At 48.3% G+C, this 20724-nt stretch overlaps 1 protein-coding gene across 1 annotated transcript in view; it reads left to right on the top strand.

Moving 5' to 3' along the window:
• LOC120017864 (lysosomal cobalamin transport escort protein LMBD1-like) overlaps positions 1-20454 on the top strand; it is a 113678-nt gene extending 93224 nt beyond the window's left edge. Inside the window, exon 8 of the mRNA XM_038960826.1 lies at positions 20407-20454. Coding sequence (XP_038816754.1) covers positions 20407-20454 — 48 coding nt within the window. The remainder of the gene's footprint in view (positions 1-20406) is intronic.
• Positions 20455-20724: the final 270 nt, after the last annotated feature.

Below are 20724 nucleotides of genomic sequence, written 5' to 3'. Positions count from 1 at the left end.
TCATGCTCAGGGGCCATTTAATATAGGCCTGTATTTTGATTCCCTCAGCATACTGTAGCTGTCCCAGGTTTTTCTACCAGATAAGAGAAATTGACTGTGCCCTAACACTCCTTAATGTTGTCTATTTTTCATGGCTGCTATCATGGTACCTAGTCTGTGAACTGAACATGTCTGGAGGGGGTGGGGTGGTGGTGTCAGTGGGAGAGGGGAGCAACACACACACACACGTACGTACAGAAGTTTACAAACACTTAGGTTGGAATCATTAAAACTCGCTTTTCAACCACTCCACAAATTTCTTGTTAACAAACTATAGTTTTGGCAAGTCGGTTAGGACATCTACTTCGTGCATGACACAAGTAATTTTTCTGACAATTATTTACAGACAGATTATTTCACTTATAATTCCCTGCATCACAATTCCAGTGGGTCAGAAGTTTACATACACCAAGCTGCCTTTAAACAGCTTGGAAAATTCCAGAAAATGATGTCATGGCTTTAAAAGCTTCTGATAGGCTAATTGACACCATTTGAGTCAATTGGAGGTGTACCTGTGTATGTATTTCAAGGTCTACCTTCAAACTCAGTGCATCTTTGCTTGACATCATGGGAAAATCAAAAGAAATCAGCCAAGACCTCAGACAAAAAATTGCAGACCTCCACAAGTCTGGTTCATCCTTGGGAGCAATTTCCAAACGCCTGAAGGTACCACGTTCATCTGTACAAACAATAGTACGCAAGTATAAACACCATGGGACCACGCAGCTGTCATACCGCTCAGGATGGAGACGTGTTCTGTCTCCTAGACATGAAGTGCAATTCAATCCCAGAACAACAGCAAAGGAGCTTGTGAAGATGCTGGAGGAAACCAGTACAAAAGTATCTATATCCACAGTATAACGAGTCCTATATCGACATAACCTGAAAGGCCGCTCAGCAAGGAAGAAGCCACTGCTCCAAAACCACCATAAAAAAGCCAGACTACGGTTTGCAACTGCACATGGGGACAAAGATCGTACTTTTTGGAGAAATGTCCTCAGGTCTGATGAAACAAAAATAGAACTGTTTGGTCATAATGACCATTGTTATGTTTGGAGGAAAAAGGGGGATGCTTGCAAGCTGAAGAACACCATCCCAACCATGAAGCACAGGGGTGGCAGCATCATGTTGTGGGTATGCTTTGCAGCAGGAGGGACTGGTGCACTTCACAAAATAGATGGCATCATGTGGATGGAAAATTACGTGGATATATTGAAGCAACATCTCAAGACATCAGTCAAGAAGTTAAAGCTTGGTCGCAAATGGATCTTCCAAATGGACAATGATCCCAAGCATACTTCCAAAGTTGTGGCAATATTGCCTAAGGACAACAAAGTCAAGGTATTGGAGCCATCACAAAGCCCTGACCTCAAATCCTATAGAAAATGTGTGGGCAGAACTGAAAAAGTGTGTGCGAGCAAGGAGGCCCACAAACCTGACTCAGTTACACCAGCTCTGTCAGGAGGAATGGGCCAAAATTCACCCAACTTATTGTGGGAAGCTTGTCGAAGGCTACCCGAAATGTTTGACCCAAGATGAACAATTTAAAGGCAATGCTACCAAATACTAATTGAGTGTATGTAAACTTCTGATTTGGCTAAGGTGTATGTAAACTTCCAACTTCAACTGTACGTACACTAGAAACGGTCATCAAATAGTTTTAATAACAGTTCTAGTAAAAGCAACAGTTCCAATCAAATTTTATTTGTCACATACACATGGTTCGCAGATGTTAATACAAGTGTAGCGGTTGAAGATACTCCACACTTAGAATAGTTACAATACAGCAGATATTGACTGAATTATAGAACATAAAATACTTTACTGGTGGGTGCAGACAAATAATGAATGAAGTTCATGGATTTTGGTGGGATTTTAGATATTCAATTTATTGTCACTTTTGTCAAATGTCTTTTTTTTTCTTAGAATGCACTCATATATTTATATATTTTCTTATTGTATCTGTAATTTCCACCACAAAAGTGTTAAATTAAAGAGAGTTATATGTGTCATATTTGCATAAATGCACCAGGTGTATTTGCATATATTAATAATTTAACATAACGGGGTGGAGCTAGGCTGCACCCACAAACAACTGCTCTGTCTGCTCTACCTGCTCTCACCTGCGCTGTCTAGACTGCCTCATTCATTACTGGTGTCACGTTCTCAGGCATTATTTAATAAGTATGTCAAGGAAGATACCCATGGGATTTAAAATAAAATGCTTGGCTATTACACCGATCTAAACATACTTTAAATTGTTTGTGAGATCAGATATAATATCACTATCATCCCAGTTTTCATTTTTGGAAGTTGCTTTCATTTCAGCGCATCTAATTTGTAAACATTCCAACTGTATTAAATTATAACTTTTTTCAATTCACTTTTTTTTTTAAATGAACACTCATCAAAATAAAGTTCAGTTCTCTTTCTTGTGACGTACAGTCAGTGTCAAGATGGTGCGTTAAATCCCAAGAGGAAGCATAAGCGTTCTTATAGAATCAACAGAAAGACAATGTATCCCATTCAGCCCATTACAGCCATTACTAGGTGTGTTTGACAGGTCATTACAAACATTTCCACGGTCGTAATGTTAACAGGGGGAAAAACGACAGGCACGACGGGTATGAAAGAGTCGCAGGAGTAAAAGGAAAGCAATCAATCCATCGAGATTTAAGTGACAAGTGGATTTTGCTCCCCTCAAACACAGGAAATAGACAGATCCTCAGGTGGGATGCACGTTTCTATACACACACACACACACACACACACACACACACACACACACACACACACACACACACACACACACATATATATATATATATATATATATATATATATATATATATATATATATATATATATATATATATAAATAATGCCTTTAATGCTGTTATTCAAGAAATGACATGTCGTCCTCCATTTGAAGCAGACCAGGCCTCTTTGTATAAACAATACACAATCGCATAGATTGAGTTTCTAAAGAGCCTCTCTCTCTTTAAAGATGTATAGTCCTGCTCAGCATGGATTTAACCCCACTATTCTGTTCTCTCTGCTTCACTTTGCTTTCTACAGTCCTTCTTTAAAGAGGATAATTACACTGGCCACTTCTTTTTACCCTTTATTTAACTATTATATTCAGTTAATTAAGAACAAATTATTATTTACAATGACGGCTTACACCGGCCAAACCCTACCCCTAACCCTAACCCTACACCGGCCAAACCCTACCCCTAACCCTAACCCTACACCGGCCAAACCCTACCCCTAACCCTAACCCTACACCGGCCAAACCCTACCCCTAACCCTAACCCTACACCGGCCAAACCCTACCCCTAACCCTAACCCTACACCGGCCAAACCCTACCCCTAACCCTAACCCTACACCGGCCAAACCCTACCCCTAACCCTAACCCTACACCGGCCAAACCCTACCCCTAACCCTAACCCTACACCGGCCAAACCCTACCCCTAACCCTAACCCTACACCGGCCAAACCCTACCCCTAACCCTAACCCTACACCGGCCAAACCCTACCCCTAACCCTAACCCTACACCGGCCAAACCCTACCCCTAACCCTAACCCTACACCGGCCAAACCCTACCCCTAACCCTAACCCTACACCGGCCAAACCCTACCCCTAACCCTAACCCTACACCGGCCAAACCCTACCCCTAACCCTAACCCTACACCGGCCAAACCCTACCCCTAACCCTACACCGGCCAAACCCTACCCCTAACCCTAACCCTACACCGGCCAAACCCTACCCCTAACCCTAACCCTACACCGGCCAAACCCTACCCCTAACCCTAACCCTACACCGGCCAAACCCTACCCCTAACCCTAACCCTACACCGGCCAAACCCTACCCCTAACCCTAACCCTACACCGGCCAAACCCTACCCCTAACCCTAACCCTACACCGGCCAAACCCTACCCCTAACCCTAACCCTACACCGGCCAAACCCTACCCCTAACCCTAACCCTACACCGGCCAAACCCTACCCCTAACCCTAACCCTACACCGGCCAAACCCTAACCCGGACGACGCTGGGCCAATTGTGCACCGCCCTATGGGACTCCCAATCACGGCCGGTTGTGATACGGCCTGGAATCAAACCAGGGTTTGTAGTGACGCCTCTAGCACTGAGCTGCAGTGCCTTAGACCGCTGAGCTGCAGTGCCTTAGACCGCTGAGCTGCAGTGCCTTACACCGCTGAGCTGCAGTGCCTTAGACCGCTGAGCTGCAGAGCCTTAGACTGCTGAGCTGCAGAGCCTTAGACCGCTGAGATGCAGTGCCTTAGACCGCTGAGCCGCAGAGCCTTAGACCGCTGAGCTGCAGTGCCTTAGACCGCTGAGCTGCAGAGCCTTAGACCGCTGAGCTGCAGTGCCTTAGACCGCTGAGCCGCAGAGCCTTAGACCGCTGAGCTGCAGTGCCTTAGACCGCTGAGCTGCAGTGCCTTACACCGCTGAGCTGCAGTGCCTTAGACCGCTGAGCTGCAGAGCCTTAGACCGCTGAGCTGCAGTGCCTTAGACCGCTGAGCTGCAGTGCCTTAGACCGCTGAGCTGCAGTGCCTTAGACCGCTGAGCTGCAGTGCCTTAGACCGCTGAGCTGCAGTGCCTTACACCGCTGAGCTGCAGAGCCTTAGACCGCTGAGATGCAGTGCATTAGACCGCTGAGATGCAGAGCCTTAGACCGCTGAGCCGCAGTGCCTTAGACCGCTGAGCTGCAGTGCCTTAGACCGCTGAGCTGCAGTGCCTTAGACCGCTGAGCTGCAGTGCCTTAGACCGCTGAGCTGCAGAGCCTTAGACCGCTGTGCCATGCGGGAGCTTCTGGAGGATAGAGATGTCGCTTGCGTTCCAAATGGCACCTCATTCCCTATATAGTGCACTTTGACTAGAACCCAAAATAGTGCCCTAAGTCATACACTGAGTAGTGACTACGGTGTGATTTGGGATGCAGACGTTGCTGGTCTTTCCAGCTTTGCTGGGTTGACCCCATGTTGTTAAAGGGGCTTGGTGAGATAGGCCTGCAGGAAATCAAGTCTCCCAGCAAGCTTTGTGTTTTGATGTGCTGTGTTGTGATGCTGAGTCAATCACACAAATAGGCTTCTTTGTGGGAGACAAATCAGAGGCTGGGAGTTCTCTCTTTCATTCCGTCTCTATTTCTCTCTGTCTCTCTCTGTATCACACACTCTTGTATCCTATGTTCACCCTCTCTTCTCTCTCCCCTCTGTTCGTAGGGAGAGAATGCTGCAGAATCCCCTACTCTCCTTCACTCCTCTCTCCTCTCACCCTGGTCTCTCCATACTGGAGTCCTCTCTCCCTCTCCTCTCACCCTGGTTTCTCCATACTGGAGTCCTCTCTCCCTCTCCTCTCACCCTGGTCTCTCCATACTGGAGTCCTCTCTCCCTCTCCTCTCACCCTGGTCTCTCCATACTGGAGTCCTCTCTCCCTCTCCTCTCACCTGGGTCTCTCCATACTGGAGTCCTCTCTCCCTCTCCTCTCACCCTGGTCTCTCCATACTGGAGTCCTCTCTCCCTCTCCTCTCACCCAGGTCTCTCCATACTGGAGTCCTCTCTCTCTCTCCTCTCACCCTGGCCTCTCCATACTGGAGTCCTCTCTCCCTCTCCTCTCACCCTGGTCTCTCCATACTGGAGTCCTCTCTCCCTCTCCTCTCACCCGGGTCTCTCCATACTGGAGTCCTTTCTCCCTCTCCTCTCACCCTGGTCTCTACATACTGGAGTCCTCTCCCTCTCCTCTCACCCTGGTCTCTACATACTGGAGTCCTCTCTCCCTCTCCAGCCCAGCCTCCAGTCCTCACCACAGCCTCTCTGTGTTTCTTCAGAGTCCATGTGATTTATCACTGCAGCTGTGTGTTATTATTCTGCATGATTAACCTAATGGAACCTAAGTGACAGGTCCCGTATCCTCCATGACTCTGCAGGGTTTATTTATCACTTGTCTTTGTGCCGAGGTGGCCACTCCCCCTTAATTCAAACAACCGGCCCAGCCCAGGGTGTATATATACTGTCCTAGATAACTCCCTAACACTGCTGGGCTGCTCTCTCTCTCCTCTCTCTGCTACAGCCCAGGGTGTATATATACTGTCCTAGATAACTCCCTAACACTGCTGGGCTGCTCTCTCTCTCCTCTCTCTGCTACAGCCCAGGGTGTATATATACTGTCCTAGATAACTCCCTAACACTGCTGGGCTGCTCTCTCTCCTCTCTCTGCTACAGCCCAGGGTGTATATATACTGTCCTAGATAACTCCCTAACACTGCTGGGCTGCTCTCTCTCTCCTCTCTCTGCTACAGCCCAGGGTGTATATATACTGTCCTAGATAACTCCCTAACACTGCTGGGCTGCTCTCTCTCTCTCTCTCTCTGCTACAGCCCAGGGTGTATATATACTGTCCTAGATAACTCCCTAACACTGCTGGGCTGCTCTCTCTCTCCTCTCTCTGCTACAGCCCTGGCTGTATATATACTGTCCTAGATAACTCCCTAACACTGCTGGGCTGCTCTCTCTCCTCTCTCTGCTACAGCCCAGGGTGTATATATACTGTCCTAGATAACTCCCTAACACTGCTGGACTGCTCTCTCTCTCTCTCTCTCTGCTACAGCCCAGGGTGTATATATACTGTCCTAGATAACTCCCTAACACTGCTGGGCTGCTCTCTCTCTCTCTCTCTCTGCTACAGCCCAGGGTGTATATATACTGTCCTAGATAACTCCCTAACACTGCTGGACTGCTCTCTCTCTCCTCTCTCTGCTACAGCCCAGGGTGTATATATACTGTCCTAGATAACTCCCTAACACTGCTGGACTGCTCTCTCTCTCCTCTCTCTGCTACAGCCCAGGTTGTATATATACTGTCCTAGATAACTCCCTTACACTGCTGGGCTGCTCTCTCTCCTCTCTCTGCTACAGCCCAGGGTGTATATATACTGTCCTAGATAACTCCCTAACACTGCTGGGCTGCTCTCTCTCTCCTCTCTCTGCTACAGCCCAGGGTGTATATATACTGTCCTAGATAACTCCCTAACACTGCTGGGCTGCTCTCTCTCTCCTCTCTCTGCTACAGCCCAGGGTGTATATATACTGTCCTAGATAACTCCCTAACACTGCTGGGCTGCTCTCTCTCTCCTCTCTCTGCTACAGCCCAGGTTGTATATATACTGTCCTAGATAACTCCCTAACACTGCTGGGCTGCTCTCTCTCCTCTCTCTGCTACAGCCCAGGGTGTATATATACTGTCCTAGATAACTCCCTAACACTGCTGGGCTGCTCTCTCTCTCCTCTCTCTGCTACAGCCCAGGGTGTATATATACTGTCCTAGATAACTCCCTAACACTGCTGGGCTGCTCTCTCTCTCCTCTCTCTGCTACAGCCCAGGGTGTATATATACTGTCCTAGATAACTCCCTAACACTGCTGGGCTGCTCTCTCTCCTCTCTCTGCTACAGCCCAGGGTGTATATATACTGTCCTAGATAACTCCCTAACACTGCTGGGCTGCTCTCTCTCTCCTCTCTCTGCTACAGCCCAGGGTGTATATATACTGTCCTAGATAACTCCCTAACACTGCTGGGCTGCTCTCTCTCTCCTCTCTCTGCTACAGCCCAGGGTGTATATATACTGTCCTAGATAACTCCCTAACACTGCTGGGCTGCTCTCTCTCTCTCTCTCTCTGCTACAGCCCAGGGTGTATATATACTGTCCTAGATAACTCCCTAACACTGCTGGGCTGCTCTCTCGCTCTCTCTCTGCTACAGCCCAGGGTGTATATATACTGTCCTAGATAACTCCCTAACACTGCTGGGCTGCTCTCTCTCTCTCTCTCTGCTACAGCCCAGGGTGTATATATACTGTCCTAGATAACTCCCTAACACTGCTGGGCTGCTCTCTCTCTCTCTCTCTGCTACAGCCCAGGGTGTATATATACTGTCCTAGATAACTCCCTAACACTGCTGGGCTGCTCTCTCTCTCCTCTCTCTGCTACAGCCCAGGGTGTATATATACTGTCCTAGATAACTCCCTAACACTGCTGGGCTGCTCTCTCTCTCTCCTCTCTCTGCTACAGCCCAGGGTGTATATATACTGTCCTAGATAACTCCCTAACACTGCTGGACTGCTCTCTCTCTCCTCTCTCTGCTACAGCCCAGGGTGTATATATACTGTCCTAGATAACTCCCTAACAGAGCAGCTCTCTCTCCTCTCTCTGCTACAGCCCAGGGTGTATATATACTGTCCTAGATAACTCCCTAACACTGCTGGGCTGCTCTCTCTCTCTCCTCTCTCTGCTACAGCCCAGGGTGTATATATACTGTCCTAGATAACTCCCTAACACTGCTGGGCTGCTCTCTCTCTCCTCTCTCTGCTACAGCCCAGGGTGTATATATACTGTCCTAGATAACTCCCTAACACTGCTGGGCTGCTCTCTCTCTCCTCTCTCTGCTACAGCCCAGGGTGTATATATACTGTCCTAGATAACTCCCTAACACTGCTGGGCTGCTCTCTCTCTCTCCTCTCTCTGCTACAGCCCAGGGTGTATATATACTGTCCTAGATAACTCCCTAACACTGCTGGACTGCTCTCTCTCTCCTCTCTCTGCTACAGCCCAGGGTGTATATATACTGTCCTAGATAACTCCCTAACAGAGCAGCTCTCTCTCCTCTCTCTGCTACAGCCCAGGGTGTATATATACTGTCCTAGATAACTCCCTAACACTGCTGGGCTGCTCTCTCTCTCCTCTCTCTCCTCTCTGCTACAGCCCAGGGTGTATATATACTGTCCTAGATAACTCCCTAACACTGCTGGGCTGCTCTCTCTCCTCTCTCTGCTACAGCCCAGGGTGTATATATACTGTCCTAGATAACTCCCTAACACTGCTGGGCTGCTCTCTCTCTCTCTCTCTCTGCTACAGCCCAGGGTGTATATATACTGTCCTAGATAACTCCCTAACACTGCTGGGCTGCTCTCTCTCTCCTCTCTCTGCTACAGCCCAGGGTGTATATATACTGTCCTAGATAACTCCCTAACACTGCTGGGCTGCTCTCTCTCTCTCCTCTCTCTGCTACAGCCCAGGGTGTATATATACTGTCCTAGATAACTCCCTAACACTGCTGGGCTGCTCTCTCTCTCCTCTCTCTGCTACAGCCCAGGGTGTATATATACTGTCCTAGATAACTCCCTAACACTGCTGGGCTGCTCTCTCTCTCTCTCTCTGCTACAGCCCAGGGTGTATATATACTGTCCTAGATAACTCCCTAACACTGCTGGGCTGCTCTCTCTCTCCTCTCTCTGCTACAGCCCAGGGTGTATATATACTGTCCTAGATAACTCCCTAACACTGCTGGGCTGCTCTCTCTCTCTCCTCTCTCTGCTACAGCCCAGGGTGTATATATACTGTCCTAGATAACTCCCTAACACTGCTGGACTGCTCTCTCTCTCCTCTCTCTGCTACAGCCCAGGGTGTATATATACTGTCCTAGATAACTCCCTAACAGAGCAGCTCTCTCTCCTCTCTCTGCTACAGCCCAGGGTGTATATATACTGTCCTAGATAACTCCCTAACACTGCTGGGCTGCTCTCTCTCTCTCCTCTCTCTGCTACAGCCCAGGGTGTATATATACTGTCCTAGATAACTCCCTAACACTGCTGGGCTGCTCTCTCTCTCCTCTCTCTGCTACAGCCCAGGGTGTATATATACTGTCCTAGATAACTCCCTAACACTGCTGGGCTGCTCTCTCTCTCTCTCTCTGCTACAGCCCAGGGTGTATATATACTGTCCTAGATAACTCCCTAACACTGCTGGGCTGCTCTCTCTCTCCTCTCTCTGCTACAGCCCAGGGTGTATATATACTGTCCTAGATAACTCCCTAACACTGCTGGGCTGCTCTCTCTCTCTCCTCTCTCTGCTACAGCCCAGGGTGTATATATACTGTCCTAGATAACTCCCTAACACTGCTGGACTGCTCTCTCTCTCCTCTCTCTGCTACAGCCCAGGGTGTATATATACTGTCCTAGATAACTCCCTAACAGAGCAGCTCTCTCTCCTCTCTCTGCTACAGCCCAGGGTGTATATATACTGTCCTAGATAACTCCCTAACACTGCTGGGCTGCTCTCTCTCTCTCCTCTCTCTGCTACAGCCCAGGGTGTATATATACTGTCCTAGATAACTCCCTAACACTGCTGGGCTGCTCTCTCTCTCCTCTCTCTGCTACAGCCCAGGGTGTATATATACTGTCCTAGATAACTCCCTAACACTGCTGGGCTGCTCTCTCTCTCCTCTCTCTGCTACAGCCCAGGGTGTATATATACTGTCCTAGATAACTCCCTAACACTGCTGGGCTGCTCTCTCTCTCTCCTCTCTCTGCTACAGCCCAGGGTGTATATATACTGTCCTAGATAACTCCCTAACACTGCTGGACTGCTCTCTCTCTCCTCTCTCTGCTACAGCCCAGGGTGTATATATACTGTCCTAGATAACTCCCTAACAGAGCAGCTCTCTCTCCTCTCTCTGCTACAGCCCAGGGTGTATATATACTGTCCTAGATAACTCCCTAACACTGCTGGGCTGCTCTCTCTCTCTCCTCTCTCTGCTACAGCCCAGGGTGTATATATACTGTCCTAGATAACTCCCTAACACTGCTGGACTGCTCTCTCTCTCCTCTCTCTGCTACAGCCCAGGGTGTATATATACTGTCCTAGATAACTCCCTAACAGAGCAGCTCTCTCTCCTCTCTCTGCTACAGCCCAGGGTGTATATATACTGTCCTAGATAACTCCCTAACACTGCTGGGCTGCTCTCTCTCTCTCCTCTCTCTGCTACAGCCCAGGGTGTATATATACTGTCCTAGATAACTCCCTAACACTGCTGGGCTGCTCTCTCTCTCCTCTCTCTGCTACAGCCCAGGGTGTATATATACTGTCCTAGATAACTCCCTAACACTGCTGGGCTGCTCTCTCTCTCCTCTCTCTGCTACAGCCCAGGGTGTATATATACTGTCCTAGATAACTCCCTAACACTGCTGGGCTGCTCTCTCTCTCTCCTCTCTCTGCTACAGCCCAGGGTGTATATATACTGTCCTAGATAACTCCCTAACACTGCTGGACTGCTCTCTCTCTCCTCTCTCTGCTACAGCCCAGGGTGTATATATACTGTCCTAGATAACTCCCTAACAGAGCAGCTCTCTCTCCTCTCTCTGCTACAGCCCAGGGTGTATATATACTGTCCTAGATAACTCCCTAACACTGCTGGGCTGCTCTCTCTCTCCTCTCTCTCCTCTCTGCTACAGCCCAGGGTGTATATATACTGTCCTAGATAACTCCCTAACACTGCTGGGCTGCTCTCTCTCCTCTCTCTGCTACAGCCCAGGGTGTATATATACTGTCCTAGATAACTCCCTAACACTGCTGGGCTGCTCTCTCTCTCTCTCTCTCTGCTACAGCCCAGGGTGTATATATACTGTCCTAGATAACTCCCTAACACTGCTGGGCTGCTCTCTCTCTCCTCTCTCTGCTACAGCCCAGGGTGTATATATACTGTCCTAGATAACTCCCTAACACTGCTGGGCTGCTCTCTCTCTCCTCTCTCTGCTACAGCCCAGGGTGTATATATACTGTCCTAGATAACTCCCTAACACTGCTGGGCTGCTCTCTCTCTCTCCTCTCTCTGCTACAGCCCAGGGTGTATATATACTGTCCTAGATAACTCCCTAACACTGCTGGGCTGCTCTCTCTCTCCTCTCTCTGCTACAGCCCAGGGTGTATATATACTGTCCTAGATAACTCCCTAACACTGCTGGGCTGCTCTCTCTCTCCTCTCTCTGCTACAGCCCAGGGTGTATATATACTGTCCTAGATAACTCCCTAACACTGCTGGGCTGCTCTCTCTCTCTCCTCTCTCTGCTACAGCCCAGGGTGTATATATACTGTCCTAGATAACTCCCTAACACTGCTGGACTGCTCTCTCTCTCTCTCTCTCTGCTACAGCCCAGGGTGTATATATACTGTCCTAGATAACTCCCTAACACTGCTGGACTGCTCTCTCTCCTCTCTCTGCTACAGCCCAGGGTGTATATATACTGTCCTAGATAACTCCCTAACACTGCTGGGCTGCTCTCTCTCTCCTCTCTCTGCTACAGCCCAGGGTGTATATATACTGTCCTAGATAACTCCCTAACACTGCTGGGCTGCTCTCTCTCTCTCCTCTCTCTGCTACAGCCCAGGGTGTATATATACTGTCCTAGATAACTCCCTAACACTGCTGGGCTGCTCTCTCTCTCTCCTCTCTCTGCTACAGCCCAGGGTGTATATATACTGTCCTAGATAACTCCCTAACACTGCTGGGCTGCTCTCTCTCTCCTCTCTCTGCTACAGCCCAGGGTGTATATATACTGTCCTAGATAACTCCCTAACACTGCTGGGCTGCTCTCTCTCTCTCTCTCTGCTACAGCCCAGGGTGTATATATACTGTCCTAGATAACTCCCTAACACTGCTGGGCTGCTCTCTCTCTCCTCTCTCTGCTACAGCCCAGGGTGTATATATACTGTCCTAGATAACTCCCTAACACTGCTGGGCTGCTCTCTCTCTCTCCTCTCTCTGCTACAGCCCAGGGTGTATATATACTGTCCTAGATAACTCCCTAACACTGCTGGACTGCTCTCTCTCCTCTCTCTGCTACAGCCCAGGGTGTATATATACTGTCCTAGATAACTCCCTAACACTGCTGGGCTGCTCTCTCTCTCCTCTCTCTGCTACAGCCCAGGGTGTATATATACTGTCCTAGATAACTCCCTAACACTGCTGGGCTGCTCTCTCTCTCCTCTCTCTGCTACAGCCCAGGGTGTATATATACTGTCCTAGATAACTCCCTAACACTGCTGGGCTGCTCTCTCTCTCCTCTCTCTGCTACAGCCCAGGGTGTATATATACTGTCCTAGATAACTCCCTAACACTGCTGGGCTGCTCTCTCTCTCTGCTCTCTCTGCTACAGCCCAGGGTGTATATATACTGTCCTAGATAACTCCCTAACACTGCTGGGCTGCTCTCTCTCTCTCTCTCTCTCTGCTACAGCCCAGGGTGTATATATACTGTCCTAGATAACTCCCTAACACTGCTGGGCTGCTCTCTCTCTCTCTCTGCTACAGCCCAGGGTGTATATATACTGTCCTAGATAACTCCCTAACACTGCTGGGCTGCTCTCTCTCTCCTCTCTCTGCTACAGCCCAGGGTGTATATATACTGTCCTAGATAACTCCCTAACACTGCTGGGCTGCTCTCTCTCTCTCCTCTCTCTGCTACAGCCCAGGGTGTATATATACTGTCCTAGATAACTCCCTAACACTGCTGGACTGCTCTCTCTCTGCTCTCTCTGCTACAGCCCAGGGTGTATATATACTGTCCTAGATAACTCCCTAACACCGCTGGGCTGCTCTCTCTCCTCTCTCTGCTACAGCCCAGGGTGTATATATACTGTCCTAGATAACTCCCTAACACTGCTGGGCTGCTCTCTCTCTCCTCTCTCTATCCTCTCTCTCCTCTCTCTGCTACAGCCCAGGGTGTATATATACTGTCCTAGATAACTCCCTAACACTGCTGGACTGCTCTCTCTCTGCTCTCTCTGCTACAGCCCAGGGTGTATATATACTGTCCTAGATAACTCCCTAACACCGCTGGGCTGCTCTCTCTCCTCTCTCTGCTACAGCCCAGGGTGTATATATACTGTCCTAGATAACTCCCTAACACTGCTGGGCTGCTCTCTCTCTCCTCTCTCTATCCTCTCTCTCCTCTCTCTGCTACAGCCCAGTGTGTATATAAACTGTCCTATGTAACTCCCTAATAGAGCAGCTCTCTCTCTGCTACAGCCCAGTCCCAGACTGGTGGATGCACTTTAACTAAATTCAAGAGTAAGCAAGTTGTAACCTTCACAAGAGTGTTTTTCGGCCAACACAACACTTTCTGAGGTGGGAGCCAATTAATATTTGACCACAGCAGATGCAGAATGGAGCTATCACCTATTATGTGGATCTTATCAGGCTATCTGGCTACTGGTTAGAGGCCAGAGAACGTATTCACTGTGTCTCAGAGTAGGAGTGCTGATCTAGGATCAGCCTTTTAGATCATAATGAATACGATTATATGGACAGGGGGGACCCGGGTCTTTATCCACAAGGCATCTCAGAGTAGGAGGGCTAATCTAGGATCAGTTAAGCCTCTTAGATCATAATGAATAAGTGAGATAGGCACCTGATCCTAGATAACTAGCATCTCTGTTCTGTTCTGTACCTGATCCTAGATAACTAGCTTCTCTGTTCTGTTCTAACCCTGATCCCAGATCACTAGCCTCTGTTCTGTACCTGATTCTAGACAACTAGCCTCTCTGTTATGTTATGTACCTGATCCTAGACAACTAGCCTCTCTGTTATGTTCTGTACCTGATCCTAGATAACTAGCTTCTCTGTTCTGTTCTAACCCTGATCCCAGATCACTAGCCTCTGTTCTGTACCTGATTCTAGACAACTAGCCTCTCTGTTATGTTCTGTACCTGATTCTAGACAACTAGCCTCTCTGTTATGTTATGTACCTGATCCTAGACAACTAGCCTCTCTGTTATGTTCTGTACCTGATCCTAGATAACTAGCCTCTCTGTTCTGTTCTGTACCTGATCCCAGATCACTAGCCTCTGTTCTGTTCTGTACCTGATTCTATATAACTAGCGCCTCTGTTCTGTACCTGATCCCAGATCACAAGCCTCTCTGTTATGTTATGTACCTGATCCCAGATCACAAGCCTCTCTGTTATGTTCTGTACCTGATCCCAGATCACTAGCCTATGTTCTGTTCTGTACCTGATTCTATATAACTAGCGCCTCTGTTCTGTACCTGATCCCAGATCACAAGCCTCTCTGTTATGTTATGTACCTGATCCCAGATCACAAGCCTCTCTGTTATGTTCTGTACCTGATCCCAGATCACTAGCCTATGTTCTGTTCTGTACCATGTCAATGACATGAAGGATGCAGACTTTTCATGTCTGATAAAAACACATTTCACACTGTATCAAACCCATGAAAAGGATGGTGACGGCATTAGTGTAGTCTTTTAAGCATGATAATCAAAACCATCAATGTTCTATTCCTGTTGTCCTATATAGTGCGCTACTTTTGACCAGGGCCCATACACTGTGTATGTAGGAAATAGGGTCCCATTTGGGACATAGGCTGAGTGAGCCTCTCACCTTAGTAGACTGGTATTATGTTGCTGCTACCTTCACAGTGACATACCACTGGTATTATGTTGCTGCTACCTACACAGTGACATACCACTGGTATTATGTTGCTGCTACCTACACAGTGACATACCACTGGTATTATGTTGCTGCTACCTACACAGTGACATACCACTGGTATTATGTTGCTGCTACCTTCACAGTAACATACCACTGGTATTATGCTGCTGCTACCTACACAGTAACATACCACTGGTATTATGTTGCTGCTACCTTCACAGTAACATATCACTGGTATTATGTTGCTGCTACCTTCACAGTGACATACCACTGGTATTATGTTGCTGCTACCTTCACAGTAACATACCACTGGTATTATGCTGCTGCTACCTACACAGTAACATACCACTGGTATTATGTTGCTGCTACCTTCACAGTAACATACCACTGGTATTATGTTGCTGCTACCTACACAGTGACATACCACTGGTATTATGCTGCTGCTACCTACACAGTGACATACCACTGGTATTATGTTGCTGCTACCTTCACAGTGACATACCACTGGTATTATGTTGCTGCTACCTACACAGTGACATACCACTGGTATTATGTTACTGCTACCTTCACAGTGACATACCACTGGTATTATGTTGCTGCTACCTACACAGTGACATACCACTGGTATTATGTTGATGCTACCTACACAGTGACATACCACTGGTATTATGTTGCTGCTACCTTCACAGTGACATACCACTGGTATTATGCTGCTGCTACCTTCACAGTGACATTCCACTGGTATTATGTTGCTGCTACCTTCACAGTGACATACCACTGGTATTATGCTGCTGCTACCTTCACAGTGACATACCACTGGTATTATGCTGCTGCTACCTTCACAGTGACATACCACTGGTATTATGCTGCTGCTACCTACACAGTGACATACCACTGGTATTATACCTACACAGTGACATACCACTGGTATTATGCTGCTGCTACCTACACAGTGACATACCACTGGTATTATGTTGCTGCTACCTTCACAGTAACATACCACTGGTATTATGCTGCTGCTACCTTCACAGTGACATACCACTGGTATTATGTTGCTGCTACCTTCACAGTGACATACCACTGGTATTATGCTGCTGCTACCTTCACAGTGACATACCACTGGTATTATGCTGCTGCTACCTACACAGTGACATACCACTGGTATTATACCTACACAGTGACATACCACTGGTATTATACCTACACAGTGACATACCACTGGTATTATACCTACACAGTGACATACCACTGGTATTATACCTACACAGTGACATACCACTGGTATTATACCTACACAGTGACATACCACTGGTATTATACCTACACAGTGACATACCACTGGTATTATACCTACACAGTGACATACCACTGGTATTGTACCTACACAGTGACATACCACTGGTATTATACCTACACAGTGACATACCACTGGTATTGTACCTACACAGTGACATACCACTGGTATTATACCTACACAGTGACATGCCACTGGTATTATACCTACACAGTGACATACCACTGGTATTATACCTACACAGTGACATACCACTGGTATTGTACCTACACAGTGACATACCACTGGTATTATACCTACACAGTGACATACCACTGGTATTATACCTACACAGTGACATACCACTGGTATTGTACCTACACAGTGACATACCACTGGTATTATACCTACACAGTGACATACCACTGGTATTATACCTACACAGTGACATACCACTGGTATTATACCTACACAGTGACATACCACTGGTATTGTACCTACACAGTGACATACCACTGGTATTGTACCTACACAGTGACATACCACTGGTATTATACCTACACAGTGACATACCACTGGTATTATACCTACACAGTGACATACCACTGGTATTATACCTACACAGTGACATACCACTGGTATTATACCTACACAGTGACATACCACTGGTATTATACCTACACAGTGACATACCACTGGTATTATACCTACACAGTGACATACCACTGGTATTATACCTACACAGTGACATACCACTGGTATTATACCTACACAGTGACATACCACACACAATTTGACACCTACTTCTTGTAAACAACCCACACGCTCCTGTTACGTTGCTTCTTTCATAATATTTGACTTGGATTCTGTGGGTGTAGGTCCAAATCCATACAAATAGTTCATAGGTTACATTTCATTTCAACTTGAACCACTCCAAAATGTATCTCTCCTAAATTAATTTATTTCTCTGACAGATTTTCTGGGAAATTCCATGATAACGCTACTCCGTTTATCGAACCACTCACTCTGTGAATCAGTGCTCGTTTAATACGCCTTAGGGTTCCATTTCACCTTTCAGATGACATTACAATGAAAATGATAGGCACAGTGACTTTTTAATGCGTCTATTATATTTCCATATGCGTATGGCAGTATATCACAGTCCCAGACTACCCGACTCTGTGTTCGACTGAGGTAGTTGCATATCAGAGTAGACGAGGGCCGTCACCACAGGAGGCTGCCGAGGGGAGGACGGCTCATAATAATGGCTGGGACGGAGTCAATAGAATGACATCATACCATGTGTTTTGATGTATTTGATATCATTCCACTAATTCCACTCCAGTCATTACCACGTGCCCGTCCTCCCCAATTAAGGTACCACCAACCTCCTGTGGGCCTCACCCAGTCCTGTACGGTGGCCATATTAAGACATCCTCAGCCTCAAGTCGATTGACTCAAGGAGGGGTGAGGGCTCTGGGGTGACGTTTCCTCTAGGTACAGATCAAGGATCAGTTTAATGTCCCCCACTCCTAACCTGAACCATTAGAGGGGAAAGTGTAAGATCATCCTCTGGGGGAAACGTCACCCTACAAGGATAATGGTGTCTGAAAATCTACAGTCTCATGCGTCATCTGATCACTGAAGTCTTCTCTGGCTTGATTTAAAAGCCTGGCTAGCACTGTGACTTATGCCTCTGGTGCCTCCTCTCTCCTCTCCCCTCCTTCCCTCCTTCCATCCTTCCCTCGCTCTTAAATCGCCGGCGTTAAGATGCTGATGGGGGAAAGACCAGGTGACGAGATTAATTTCCTTGGATCTAATCAGAGACCAGTAAATTGACCTGGGATAGACCAGGGCCTCTGGGTGAATTAGAGAGCGAGGGTACATCCCAAATGGTGTCCTATTGCCTATAAAGTGCACTACTTTTGACCAGGTCATTTAGGGCTGTGGTCAACATTAGTGTACTATATAGGGGGGAAGGATGCCCTCTGGGACACATCCAGGAAGGTTGTCACTTTGAAACTTTTTCTGTTTATATTCCTAACTGTATTCTACCGCAGGGATCATCACCTAGGTTCAGCCACGGACCGGTTTGTTTCTGGAGCGGATGGTCGGGGGGCCGGAGCATAATTACTAATCATTTGTAGCTGGCAAATTGACAGCGAGAAACCCAAACAAATATGTTTGACTAAAATATAACAATTTCAAACCTTGCTTACATTTGCATACCACCCCATGTGTCTCTCTATTGTGCTTGGGAACACATTTCCTCAATTAAAATCACTATCTGATTTCCTGATGTTTTTAGTTTATGTCCAATAATTATTATTTTTTGCTCAATAAACTTGGGGGGGTAAATAAATCCACGGGCCGCTTAAAGAGACCCTCTCCTCTCCTAACAGAAACCCCACCCTCTCCTCTCCTAAGAGAGACCCCTCCCTCTCCTCTCCTAACAGAGACCCCTCCCTCTCCTCTCCTAACAGAGACCCCCCCTCTCCTCTCCTAAGAGAGACCCCTCCCTCCTCTCCTAAGAGAGACCCCACCCTCTCTTCTCCTAAGAGAGACCCCACCCTCTCCTCTCCTAACAGAGACCCCCCCCCTCTCCTCTCCTAAGAGAGACCCCTCCCTCTCCTCTCCTAAGAGAGACCCCACCCTCTCCTCTCCTAAGAGAGACCCCTCCCTCTCCTCTCCTAAGAGAGACCCCCCCTCTCCTCTCCTAAGAGAGACCCCACCCTCTCCTCTCCTAAGAGAGACCCCTCCCTCTCCTCTCCTAACAGAGACCCCTCCCTCTCCTCTCCGAACAGAGACCCCCCCCCCTCTCCTCTCCTAACAGAGACCCCCCCCCCCCCCCTCCTCTCCTAAGAGAGACCCCCCCCTCTCCTCTCCTAAGAGAGACCCCCCCCTCTCCTCTCCTAAGAGAGACCCCTCCCTCTCCTCTACTAAGAGAGACCCCCCCCTCTCCTCTCCTAAGAGAGACCCCTCCCTCTCCTCTCCTAAGAGAGACCCCTCCCTGTCCTCTCCTAACAGAGACGCCCCCCTCTCCTCTCCTAACAGAGACCCCCCCCTCTCCTCTCCTAACAGAGACCCCCCCCCTCTCCTCTCCTAACAGAGACCCCCCCCTCTCCTCTCCTAACAGAGACCCCACCCTCTCCTCTCCTAACAGAGACCCCCCCCCCCTCTCCTCTCCTAACAGAGACCCCTCTCCTCTCCTAACAGAGACCCCCCCTCTCCTCCCCTAACAGAGACCCCCCCTCTCCTCCCCTAACAGAGACCCCCCCTCTCCTCTCCTAAGAGAGCCCCCCCTCCCCCCTCTCCTCTCCTAACAGAGACCCCCCCTCTCCTGCCCTAACAGAGACCCCCTCTCTCCTAAGAGAGCCCCCCTCTCCTGCCCTAACAGAGACCCCCCCTCTCCTCTCCTAACAGAGACCCCCCTCCTCTCCAAAGAGAGACCCCCCCTCTCCTAAGAGAGCCCCCCTCTCCTGCCCTAACAGAGAACCCCCCTCTCCTCTCCTAACAGAGAACCCCCCTCTCCTCTCCTAACAGAGAACCCCCCTCTCCTCTCCTAACAGAGACCCCCCCTCCTCTCCTAACAGAGACCCCCCCTCCTCTTTTGAGAGACCCCCCCCCCTCCTCTTTTGAGAGACCCACCCCTCTCCTAACAGAGACCCACCCTCTCCTCTCTTAAGCGAGACCCCCCCTCTCCTCTCTTAAGCGAGACCCCCCCTCTCCTCTCTTAAGCGAGATCCCCCCTCTCCTCTCTTAAGCGAGACACCCCCTCTCCTCTCCTAACAGAGACCCCCCCCTCCTCTCCTGACAGAGACCCCCCCGCTCTTCCCCTAAGAGAGACCCCCCCTCTCCCTCTCCTGCCCTAACAGAGACCAGAGAAGGGGACAAAGAGGTGTCTTGTGCCTGGGGTCCGGTCCCTTCTCAATAGCACTCCCTCCCTCAATCAGATATCTCTCTTTAAGATTCCGGACCAATAATTGCACTCTCTCAATCTCTACAGACACTTCTATGCTAAACGTGTCTCTGTATATTCTACAGTTATTTGTCATGTTTTTTTCCAATGGGTTTAAGTCCACCCCCCTCCTGTACTTGTGACTCATGTCA

This window comes from Salvelinus namaycush, chromosome 22 (assembly GCF_016432855.1).
Source record: "Salvelinus namaycush isolate Seneca chromosome 22, SaNama_1.0, whole genome shotgun sequence".
Taxonomy (NCBI): Eukaryota; Metazoa; Chordata; class Actinopteri; order Salmoniformes; family Salmonidae; genus Salvelinus; species Salvelinus namaycush.
The sequence above is the reverse complement of the archived record's forward strand: the minus strand, read 5'-3'. Positions and strand labels throughout refer to the sequence as shown.